Here is a 12668-nt window from a genome sequence, read left to right on the forward strand (position 1 = left end):
TTATTTCGAAGAATTTTGACACAGTACTAGTACTATTATAAGGTACAAAATCGAAGCAATTAAGAACACAGTAGCTAAAACTGGCAGGTCATTTCACATATTCAGGATACTATCCAAGCAATGTCCAAGAACCAGGAACGGCATGAGATTCTGACCAATAGTGGCCAGCGCTTGCTCGATGTATTGGTGTGTTATTTAGGAATTGTGGGTGATGCAACCAATAATATTGCGGGAACAGTGTGGAAGCCTGCAGCATTTTCTGAACCTGTAAAATCTGAAGACAAGACACCAAGTAACTTGTTGCGTGATTGCAACATAACTAGGCAAAGTAGGGATGGTTTCAACAGAATATGTGCACTGAGCATCAAACATACCGGCATTGTCTGTCGATGGACGGAACTGAAGACGAGCACACTATCAGACAAGCAATCTCAACTGCTCGTTCGTTCGGGTTCAGAGACAGCTAGCCAGATGACAGTCGAACGATAATTCAAGCTCAGATTCAGAGCAAAACAGGCAAGAAATTTGGCAAGTTGGGAACAGGCATTCAAACACAGATGAATGAGAAACATTTTTCATTTCCATTGCTAATGGCAACAAGACGGTACCATCACATTAGGCATACCACATCCACCATGACAAGAACAACACAGGCACAGTCTGAAACCCTACTGCTAGCACACACACACTTCCACCGACGAACTCAGGCTAACAGGGATCTAACAGACGACGCATGGATTGCAGACTGCAGCCTAGGCCCTCTCTCCACGGATGCGGCGGGCGAGCTGGATGTCCTTGGGCATGATGGTGACGCGCTTGGCGTGGATGGCGCAGAGGTTGGTGTCCTCGAAGAGGCCCACCAGGTAGGCCTCGGCGGCCTCCTGCAGGGCGGAGACGGCGGAGGACTGGAAGCGGAGGTCGGTCTTGAAGTCCTGGGCGATCTCACGGACGAGGCGCTGGAAGGGGAGCTTGCGGATGAGCAGCTCCGTGCTCTTCTGGTACTTGCGGATCTCGCGGAGCGCGACGGTGCCGGGGCGGAAGCGGTGGGGCTTCTTGACGCCGCCGGTGGCCGGGGCGGACTTGCGGGCGGCCTTGGTGGCCAGCTGCTTCCTCGGCGCCTTGCCGCCGGTGGACTTCCTCGCCGTCTGCTTGGTGCGGGCCATGGAGTCGGAGATGCGCCGGCAGGGAGGCTGAGGAGATTTGGGGGATTGGGAGGGATGGGGGTGAGGAGGAAGAAGGGGACGGGGCGGCGTTAAATAGGATGGGAGCACCGAGCGGGTGGGGAATTGGAGCGGGGAGCGCGCGTGGGTTTTGGTTTTTCGGGAGGGACGGTGGAGCGTGGAGCGTTGGATGTGGGGCGCCTGGACGGCTGGGATCTGGTGTCGAGGGGGTGATCCGTGGGAGGTGGTTTCGCGTGCTCTGATTGGTCGAAGAGGAGTCAGGCGGATCGTGGAGAAGCAGATGAAACGAAAATGGACTCCGACGAGGCGCGACCGTATTTTGCTCTTTGCCGCCAACGTCCCAGACGAAAACCTCAGCCCAAACGATAATTGACAAAAATACTGCTTCTTTTTTTAGAAGAGTTTCAGTGAGTGCTAGAACAATTTGTTTACTTACTAGTATAAGAATTATCTGTAATGCCCTGAAGCCCTGGTAAATTATTTATGTGCTAATTCATCATAAACACTGATCTGTAAACTGTTTTAGAAAAATGGCCATTTTAGAACAATAATTTCTTTTCAGTTTTGACTGCTGTAGCACACACGCCGAACTACTGATGTTTCTGTAAGTCCCTAGTTCAAGTTATTTTCAATGGATTCGTGACAAGCATGTTTGGGAATCTGCTCATTTGGTTGGCTTTTCAGCAGTGGAAGCCATGAAAAAAATCCCAACCAAACAGGGCCATATTCTAAAATTCGGATGTTCAATTGTTTTCTTCCATTTCGAGAAGCATTCTTACAGATGAATTAACGAGTTGCTTGGCTCGTTAAGCTTGTGACCACTAAACTCGGTAAACTTAACGAGGCAAAAAAAACTATGCTCAATTATGTTCATTTGAAGCTCGTAATAACTCATGAGCGCTCGCTAGATTTTTTATCTTGAAAGTTGAAACGAATGTAAAAGATTTGCCTCTTCAATTAAATAAGGGAGAGTAGAGTTTTACAACGCACTCACAAATCACGGCATGACAATTACTCGTACAATATGATGTTCCCTAGTTTCCTTGCGCCGACAGTAACCCAAAGTTTAGCGTCTTCTAAAATGTTGGTTAGGAGGACCGGCGGTGGCGCACTTTTCCGACGGAGTACTCGGACGTTTCTCTCATTCCAAATGGTCCAAGAAACGAACATGGTAAGGGAAGCCATTGCGTGGCGGCGAGACTTGCTGTCGTCGGTTCCTTTCTGCCACCACTCAATGACGGTCTCATCTAACTGCCATTCGGAGGTGTTCATGTGCGCGAGCCCAAGCTTCTCAATGATTGATCTCCAGAGTCTAAGCGTGCAGCGACACTTGACGAAGAGGTGTATCCCTATGTTCTTGTTCCCTTTTGCAAAGCGGGCAAGGCCACAGTTTGGCCAACCACGCTTCTCCAAGCGATCGGCGGTCCAAATCCTATCTTGTGGAGCCAACCAAGTAAAGAATTTGACCTTTGGAGGTGCCCAGGCCTTCCAGACCATGCGTCCATGCGCTTCAGGGGGACAAGGTCAGGGCGAGAAATTGAGCTTTGTAGGCAGTGCTCGCCGTGTATACCCCATCGTTCGCATGCTTCCAAATGATATCGTCTTCGATTTGTTCATCAAGGTGGAAGTCATGCACAAGCATCCAAAGGTTAAAGAACTCAGAAACGTGGTTGACGGAGATGGCGGTGTCATGCTTGATTTCGAGGATCCAATCGTTCCCATTCAAAGCCTCACGCGCCTTCCAATTCTTCCTCGCCAAGCCCTCATAGATTAGCGATGCAATGTCCTTGGGCTTGCGCCCCAGGAGCCAAAGGGAGTCCCAGAAAGGTGTTTGACGCCGTCACCAACAGTGATAGTCGTAGATGCATAGAAGAACTGGAGGTCCTCTTCAGTGCAGGGGTTGCCAGAGCCCACCCATAGTCTACGGGGCTCCCTCCATTCCTACCATAGCCAACGAAGCCGCAACGCCCGTGCAAACTTGTCGGTATTGAGCACCCCAAGACCACCGTAATCTTTTGGTCTGCACACCAAATTCCAATTCACCTTGCATTTGGCTCCCGTGGTCTTTTCCGCACCCGACCAAAAGAAGGCCCTCTCAATCTTATTAAGTGTATCTAGAATGCCCGGCGGCACTATGAGAGGCGTGATAGAGAAGACCGCTTGAGAGGAGATGACCGACTTGACGAGAGTTGTGCGTCCGATAGCAGTGATGTTTTGCCCATCCCAAGTGATTAATTATCCGGCCGCCTTGCCGACCAGATATTGGAAATCCACCGTCTTTAGCTGCCAAACCTAAAGAGGTAAGTCTAGGTATTTCACCAAGAAGGAAGCGCGGATCGTCGGCATATTCCGGAGGATGTGCTCGAGGTCAAGATGGTTGCAACAGATTGGCACGACCAAGCTTTTTTGGAAGTTGTTGCAGAGGCTCGTCACGTCACCAAAGCCTTGTAAGATAGCAGCTAGGTTGTCAATGTCTGTCTTGATGGGTGTTCATAAAATCAAATGATACGAGTCTGGAACCAGCCATATTGTGGCTTGTTTAAGACCTTCTTCCTCAATTCCATGAATCCAGGAGTTCTATCTGCTGTAAAAAAAAAATCTGCTGTCCACCCTGTCTAAGTGTTATTACCCTCTTGAGGTTACGCCAAACTGAAAATACAATCCCGAATATGTAACGGGCGACATGGTACATTCCTGTGTAACTACAAAATGGATAATATGCTTAGCAGAAAGAAAGCTGACAGGATATTATTTATGTTGCCGGACAGCTAGAGCATAGTATCACTGGATATAGGTGAATAATTGCAGAAGAAGCATATAGCTCAATTCGGCTAGCGAGACATAACTATGCTCGCACGCAGCACCTATACAGGCACTGTCCATTGAGAATAAGTAGCAGAAATATTCAAGAACTGAGAGCTGCTGTCAGTCGCTTGAGTTCTTCCAACGCGATAATTTCAGACATGGTATTGAGTTGATCCATGGCCACATCATGTTCAGTTCTACAGCAGAATGCCCAAGCTCTAAGCAGACATACGAGCCACCAATTTAGTCCCTGTAAGTTCCAGGAAAGGAAGGGTAAGCAAGTAGTTGTTTCATGGCAGTATTGTACGAGACCTCATGAACAGAACAACAAAATACAATCCCTAGCACTATGTTTTTGATTCTTTCTATTGCAGTGAAGCACTGGGATAGAACATGAGAGACACTGGATGCCTAATAATTATCACTGCATTAAATAACAAAATTCAAGCACAAAGCGGTGTTCAAGCTAACACAGTACTACAATAAAGATCAAGCTAAGAGGAGAGTTACCAGAAACATAAAACAACAAGAATGCCATTTACAGAAGAGAGAAGTGCATATTTCAACCCCGAACTCTTGTCCTGGTCTAATTTACAACCCCGAACTCCAATACCGTCTAAATTACAACCCCTAACTCTCAAAACCGGCTAGGATTCAACCCTCCCCTCTTTGTTGACCGGTTTTGACCGGTCAACGGGTCCCGTCAGCATGGCACATCAGCATTATTTTTAAAAAGCTGTAAAATAAAAAAATCCAGGAAAAGAAATAAAAAAAATCAAATTTCCGGGAAAAAATCAGGGAAAATAAATAAAATCGAATTTCTGAAAAACAAAAATATCGATATTTCCATGAAAAACCAAAAAATACTTAAAATGAAAAAATCCAAGGAAAAAAATTCAAATTCCCAAGAAAATTATATAAAAACTGTAAAATAGAAAAAAAATCTAGAAAAAGTAATTTCCAAAAAAGTTCAATTTTTTGAAAATTTTTTCCCCGAAAATCACGGAAAAAGTTTCCGAATTTTTTTCGCAAACTTTTTTTCGGAAATTTGGTTTTTTTCCTGATTTTTTCTCGATCTTACAGATTTTTATTTATATTTTTCTTGAAATTTTGAATTTTTTTCCGACGTGGCATGCTGATTGGACCTGTTGACTGGTCAAAACTGGTCACCCCTGGTCAAAACCGGTGAACAAGGAGGGGAGGGTTGAATTCTGACCGGTTTTGAGAGTTGAGGGTTGTAATTTAGATGGTATTGAAGTTTGGGGTTGTAAATTAGACTAGGGCAAGAGTTCGGGGTTGAAAAATGCACTTCTCTCTTTACAGAATGAGCGGTTCAGATGTAGACGAGAGCAACAAACTGTGTTCAGTTAACGGGCTAGTCAGAGATCTTAACTATATAGGGAACCAAAAGTAAAAAAAAAAACTACAGGGAGCCAAAAAAAAGGTGAAAATGTTTCAGGAGTCTGATTTACCTTCTCTATGAACACCACTCTCTTGCATTCTGGAACATGCGCAACCAAGGACTGGGACCACCCTTCTCAACCTGCCACTCCTTGGGATACCATGGGTACTGCCACATCATAAAGGAACGCTCCGGGTGTGGCATCAGAGCAAGGTGTCTTCCATTAGGGGAGCAAAGGGCCGCAATACCAAGCGGAGAGCCATTAGGGTTGAAAGGATAAACCTCTGTGACATTATTAGCATCATCGCAGTACCTCAGAGGGGCCAGATTTGAATTGACAACATCAGACAAGACATTTTCATCTGGGAAGAAGGCTCTCCCTTCACCATGAGCACTCCAAATGCCCAAAGTAGAGCCTTCCATACCTTTGAACATTATAGAAGGAGAATCCCCTATGGCCACACTGATAAACCGACATTCAAAACGGCCAGATTCATTGTGAGTGAACCTTGGCTGGGACATGTCTCCACCTGCACCAAGCGAGCCTCCAATATCAGGTCCTGGTACCCAACCAAGAAGAGCCATGAGCTGACACCCATTGCACACCCCAAGGCTGAATGTGTCTGGCCTATTGTAGAACTCCTGGAACTGCTGTATGAGGGGCTGGTTGAACCTGATAGATGCAGCCCAACCTTTTGCTGAGTCAAGAACATCTGCATAGCTAAATCCACCAACAAATGCAATCCCACGGAATTCCGTTAGAGAAGCCTTTTGGTTCAAGAGATCCGACATTGTGATATCCCACGGTTCAAAACCAGCAGCATGGAATGCAGCAGACATTTCCCTATCACTGTTGCTCCCTTCTTCCCGAATGATGGCAACCTTCGGTTTCGAGGATGCAGACAGTAGTTTCTTGTCCGTGAATTTGGGCGTAAAAGACAAATGCCATGAGGGCGATGTTCGGCTTTTTAGGCCTTCTTTCTCAAGCTTGACACAAGATTTCAGCCGCTGTAGCTCCTCAAGCTGAAAGCTTGTTTCCTCCCACAAATCTCTGAGATCTGAAGTTCTTTCTTTCAAACGCACCTCACCATCAACACACAGCTCTATTTCTGGTGCTGCAGTTACTTTTCCTATCACATTAGCAGAAACCCCTGCCACATGAAGTTTTTGCTTCACTACATCAAGGTCATCCAAATGCACTTCAACTACAAGACCAAGCTCCTCCGCAAAAAGTGTTTGAAGAAGGTCATTATCTTTTAATTCTATGTTGAGGTTAACACCACAGTTGCCAGCAAATGCCATCTCAAGAATGGTGACAATAAGCCCACCATCACTAATGTCATGACCAGCAGAAATCAGGCGTTCGCTGAGCAATTCTTGAACAACCTCAAAGACCTTTTTCAAGTAAGGGACATCTTCTATGTCTGGGCAGTCATTTCCAATTTGATCAAACGCTTGTGCGAGAGCAGAACAACCAAGTCGTCGCTTTCCTTTAGCCAGGTCAACATGCAACAGAACCCCGTCCTTCACAAGCTTTAGATCTGGAGTAACCGTTAAGGTTATATCAGGACATGTCACATAAGCACTGATAACAAGATTTCCTGGAGCTTTGACTAGCTCGCCATCACATTGAGCTGCCATAGAAAGACTATCCTTTCCTCCATCAATTGCAATACCAAGTTGAATCATGCAGTCAGCCATTGCGACAGCAGCATCATACATATCTGCTCCCTCTCCATCAATCTTTGCAGCGTACATCCAATTGCCACTTGCTTTGACGTCAGCAAGAGATGTAACTTTAGCCCAAACCAGATTGGTCAATGCCTCCCCAACAGCAAGCCTTGCCATAGCCTCAGGATTAAGTAAACCCTTTATTGGTTGTTCTCCAATGGCACAAGCACCGCCAGTAAGATCTGTGTATGTCTGTGCGACTACAGCAACATCAGCAAGTGGTAGTTGCAGTGGGCCAACCGTCTGCTGTTGTGCCACAAGACCTGTCACACATCTGTCAACCTTAGTGGTCAAGAAACGCTTTGAACATACTGAGGGAAGCTTCAATACTCGCTTAAGAACATCCATCAGTGTAATCTCGGGTGCTATGTCTAAGGGTTCACTCGATCGAGGAACTCGCTTGAAATCAAAGGTCTTCTGAGGCATATCTCCTAAAACCTTTTCAAGCTCAAGATCAACAGCAGGCGGTGGAGGAGGAAGGCCACTCAACATTGCATGCTCCACAGCAGCACTGTCAATTAAAACAATCTTTCCACTACCATCAATTTCACCAAGGACAGCCATTGAAACTCTCTCTCTATCACAAAGTGATTGCAACAGGTTTCTGCTCTCAGGCTTCACCAATAATGCATCTTGTTCCTGGTATTCAGCACCCCAGATCTCCAACACAGACAATGTGTGATCACCAACAACAATTGAGCGGATATCAATTTCAGCACCCTTAGGATAGATTATTTCTTTCACGACATTGCAGTTTCCTCCAGCTCCCTGATCATGAATGCTGATGATTGGATTCTTCTCTCCCATTTCCACACATGCCCTGATCACGCGATATAACTTTTGTGCCATCTCAGCATCTCCCCGCTGCACTGCGTTAAAATCGAGCTCTGCATCATTCTGTCCACTAACCATACTTGAGGCAGCACCACCACCCATACCAATTCTGTATGCTGGACCACCAATCTTCACAACTAGCATGCCGATTTCTGGATCCCCTTTCGATATGTGTGCATGGTCAATCTGCCCAATTGCCCCACTGAACATTATAGGCTTCAGCCATTCACGACGCTCCCCGTTTGGCAACCTAGAACCAAAATTTCTTGTAAATCCCTGAATTAAAGGCTCGCCAAACTTGTTCCCATAGTCAGAAGCACCGTCGCTAGCATCAATAAGAATCTGCAACGGAGGAGCTAAGTTTGATGGGTATGCAAAAGATGAATCCTCCCAAGGTGCATATGATTCTTCAATTTGAAGGTTTCCAACACAATAACCAGCAGTTGAAGCAACAACCAATGAGCCCTTTCCAGTGGCATGTGTGTCCCTTATGCGGCCACCTGCACCTGTTTCAGCTCCTGGGTAGGGTGCCACGGCACATGGAAAATTATGGGTTTCTGCTGTGAACAGAATGCCTAGTTCACGCATCATCAGGGTTAGCGGTGAAGTGGAACCTGGTAGTGCTGGGCGTAGGTGATTTACAAGAGTCCCTTTTATTGCACTCGAGTTATCCTTGAACCCAATAATAGAGTTATTAGGGTTAGCCTTCAAGGGGCTCTTTACTAACTGAAACAGAGTACTTGGCATGGTCTCTCCATCTATCTCAAGCTTTCCATTAAAAAACCAATGTCTGCTGTGCTCACTGTTTGATTGCGCTATGTCAAAAAGTTCCACGGTAGTTGGATTGCGTTTGATGTCATCTCTGAATAGGTGAGTGTAGTACTTGATATCTTGTTCATCAAAAGCCAGACCCATTTTAAGATTTATTTCCTCCAGTGCTTCCCTTCCCCTTTCCATGACTGGTATAACACTGACAGGTTCTGGAACTACATCCGACCGAAATGATGTGAGCTTGCTAGGATAAACACATTCTGTCATCCTGTCATGAATCAAAGCAGCAAAGCTGTTGAGTTGGCTTTCATCAAGTGGGTCACTACCAGGCTGAAGGCACAAAAGATATCTTCTAGACCTCTCCAGGCGAGTTACTTCCATTAATGATAGAGCTTTACAAATCGAGACAGCATTGGTTGAGAAAGCTGTCGAAAATGTCATCCGGGGACCAACCTCAACAAGGAAGCAATAAGAGCTCCTAGAAACTTCCTCCTCCAGAAAGCTCCCTGTTTGTAGGTTGTCAGGTTCATAAGTTTCTGCTAGGAGCCACTGAAGTGTTGCGAGCTTTGTAGAACCTAGTGCATCCTCCAACTCAACATTGAAGCATTGCTCAGTCTTTATATCAATAATATTAGAAGAAACCTTTGCCTGCACTTTCCTGAGTAACTCCTTGGCCTCACTCTCTTGAAGAAATGGTTTGCGATAAAAGTGAATAATCCTTGAAACTAATCCCATGTCATCACCAGATGCCTCTATCAATGGACTATTAACTCCGCTGGATACTGCAGCAGTGAGAGCAGGCATTGGTCGGATATTTGGAACAATAGCCCTTTGATTAGGTAAACGGCAAAGATGACGTAGGTTCAGGCAATGTCGAACCACTCGTGACCTTCTCGAAGGTGGGTGTCTTGTGGATATAAAACTACTCCTTTGTTTTCCCTGGTACAAAAAGAGAAGCGCATGATAATGGTTACATGCCGAAAAGAGAAGCATATTTAGTTGATAGTTCAACTAGAACTAGGTGCATACCATATTACTAGGAAAGCCTTGAAGACGTAGCATATTGCTTGCTGTCATTTCAGCATGAGATGCCATATTGACGACACCTAAGATACTCCAAGAACCTGTGAACCACAGAATAGGAAATCAGGCACTGAACGACTGAGCATAACTAAAGTTTAATCTACAATATTAAAAACTACAAAATCGGTTCTTGTCATTAGCAAATGTTGAATTCAGAGTTTATTTCATTATATTTTTACGATGTAAGCAAAAAGATAAATGCGCACACAGACACACTTCAAGACAAAGGTCAATGTGTTTGTTCATTGTTCCGGATTGCAGATTACGTTGAATGAAAATACAGAGTGGACATTAAACCCCTTAGATTGTGCACCCACAGACAAAAAACTAGCTTATTTCATCCAAATTTTCATGAATTTTTGGTAGTTCCAGCATTCACATACTCACATACACACGGTTCGTTCACTGAATCAGAGAGCTCTCTTGTATGAAATGAACAAACTGGGATAAAACCATAAGATGGTCTATCAAATGCAAGATACTTCAACTGTTTTTTGCTACGAAACACCGATGCGGATATGGGGACATGGGATACGGTGATTTCTAAAAACTACAATTCGGCGAGTATATATAAATAATTAATAAAATGCCATGTTATGAAGACAATGAATTGTATGTGTGAGACTATATCAAAATACTACCCTATTTGTTGCATCCATGCCTCTTTTCATCAAGTCCCCATCTCCTCGGTGACTGGATGATCGTCAATTTACTCAATCCTCGATGACTGAATGGTCATCAATCTACTCAATCCTCGTGGTACTTGCACAAGGCACTGGCCAACGCCCAGCAGCAGCCAACAAGCACGCACACAAGTACACAAGGAGCACGCACACAGACACAGCAAGCACGCACGCAAGCGGCGACAAGCACACGACCAGCACGCACGCATTACGGCACCAGAAGCAAGCAAGCAAGTGCGGGAGGACCACCGGAGAAGAGCAGGGATTAGGAAGGGAAGGATTTACCTCGCTGGCGACGGCTGACGGGCGGCGGCGGCAGAGAAGACTCGCGGCGGCGGCGGCGGCGCGCTCGTGCGGTCGCCCGCGAATACTCTGTCCAGTTTGCTGCCCGAACGTTTTTTCTTTTCTTTTTAGGGCTTGCCCGAACGAATTGAGTGCGTTGGCTGTTTAGGGTTTACGAATGGGCTTGAACTGGGCTTCCCGTGTCCCTACGGCCGCTTGGTTGGTTGTATCGTTTTGCAGCCCAAATCGCCTGTAAAAAACACTGTATCATTGTACACCACACGGGTAATAAAATCCGGATTGATGGATTCCCACGAAATCACTAGTTGAGGGAGGAGTACTCGTTGCAAAGATCACTCCAACTTCCCATGCTGCAACAAATGACCCACATGCAGCGCGTCATTTGTCACAATCTAAGAGTTTTCTCTTTTTTCGTAGATCCGTCTATTCAAAACATTTTATTTCTCAAACCATGCGTCCAAAAAACGCTTTCACAGTTTGATTCCTCGCGTCAAGATCTTCAAAATTAGATCCCATGTTGATAGGTTTTGACGAACTTTTTTCTCACGAAAAATACCGGACGAAATAACCGAACCGGAAGCACGGGTTTTTTCCCTTTCCAAAAAAGGCACGCCAGTGCCTCTCACGAAATCACAACCGTGCCTCTCACGGAAGCAAAACCGTGACTCTCGCGGAAGAAAAAAAAGAAGAGAAAATATTTTTTTGTTTCCTAGGAGGCATGACCGTGACTCGCGCGAAAGCACAACCGTGCCTCTCGCAGAAGCAAAACCGTGACTCTTGCGAAAGAAAGAAAAACAGAAGACGTGTTTTTTTTCCGTTTGCGAGAGGCACGGCCGTGACTCTCGCGAAGCACAACCGTGCTTCTCGCTGAAGCAAAAATGTGACTCGCGAAAGAAAAAAATAGAAAACGCGTTTTTTCCCGTTTCCGAGAAGCACAGCCGTGACTCTCGCTAAAGCACAACCGTGTCTCTCGCGGAAGCAAAACCGTGACTCTCGCGAAAGAAAAAAAACATGTTTTTTTTCGTTTTCGAGAGGCACGACCGTGACTCTCGTGAAAGCACACCCGTGCCTCTCGCGGAAGCAAAACCGTGACTCTCGTGAAAGAGAAAAAAACAGAAAACGCGTCTTTTTTCGTTTCCGAGAGGTACGGCCACGACTCTCGTGAAGGAAAAAAACAAGTTTTTTCATGAAAAAAAATCAAAAAATTGATCGAAAAGCTAAGGAAGACCGGTGAAAAACCAAAACGTCAAAAAAAACTGTTTAAAAAGCCGAAAACGCGTGCGAAAAACTTAAAAAAATCCAGAGGGAGCGCGACACGTGGCGAATGGCTGAGAGCGCGCCAAGTGGCGCTGATCGTTGCGAGGCTCCCGAAGGAGCACTCGTTAACTAGTTGCTCTCGGATTCTGAATACTCACTTGGCTGGTCATTTACCCCTAAAAAAACTTGGCTGGTCCTTTCTCCCCCTCAAAAAAAACTTGGCTGGTCATTTCTGCTCTGTAAAATAGAGTATGCCTGGAAAAAATTGATTTGCTGGCTTATACCATTGTAATCGGACACACGTCCCAACACACCTATTTTCTTTTCCCCACCCTCTCCTCCCTCGAGACCCATCTATTTCCTCACACTTGTCTAAAAAAGGGTTTCCTCACACGCGAGGGCTGATGCACGTGTGCAGGCGGTCCTGAGATTTTGGAGGCACGGGACAAAAAAAATTAGAAAATGAACCCTTTTTTATTCCCCCGATACAATACCATTTATGATGGTAAAAGTAAAATCCCCTTTAGCTAGGGTTTTTCTTCTCTCGGTGGCACTGGCATCGACGTAGAGCCCCTTGTTTCCCCACCGTCGGCCCTCGAGCCTCGCTGCTCGTGGTAA

At 45.6% G+C, this 12668-nt stretch overlaps 2 protein-coding genes across 2 annotated transcripts; both read right to left on the bottom strand.

Moving 5' to 3' along the window:
• Positions 1 to 558: 558 nt before the first annotated feature.
• LOC119288843 (histone H3.2) lies at positions 559 to 1244 on the bottom strand. Its single transcript, XM_037568371.1, has one exon. It carries the CDS (start codon positions 1161 to 1163, stop codon positions 753 to 755), a length of 411 nt encoding a protein of 136 aa, XP_037424268.1. The 5' UTR covers positions 1164 to 1244; the 3' UTR covers positions 559 to 752.
• A 2524-nt stretch (positions 1245 to 3768) lies between these two features.
• LOC119288831 (probable phosphoribosylformylglycinamidine synthase, chloroplastic/mitochondrial) lies at positions 3769 to 10894 on the bottom strand. The gene is made up of 4 exons (XM_037568365.1): positions 10776 to 10894; positions 9754 to 9848; positions 5459 to 9663; positions 3769 to 4236 (listed from the first exon to the last, which is right to left on the bottom strand). The coding sequence occupies exons 2-3, from the start codon at positions 9817 to 9819 to the stop codon at positions 5464 to 5466; spliced, it is 4266 nt and encodes a 1421-aa protein (XP_037424262.1). The 5' UTR covers positions 9820 to 9848; positions 10776 to 10894; the 3' UTR covers positions 3769 to 4236; positions 5459 to 5463.
• Between the last annotated feature and the right edge of the window lie 1774 nt (positions 10895 to 12668).

The sequence above is a fragment of the Triticum dicoccoides genome, chromosome 1A (assembly GCF_002162155.2).
Source record: "Triticum dicoccoides isolate Atlit2015 ecotype Zavitan chromosome 1A, WEW_v2.0, whole genome shotgun sequence".
Classification (NCBI taxonomy): domain Eukaryota; kingdom Viridiplantae; phylum Streptophyta; class Magnoliopsida; order Poales; family Poaceae; genus Triticum; species Triticum dicoccoides.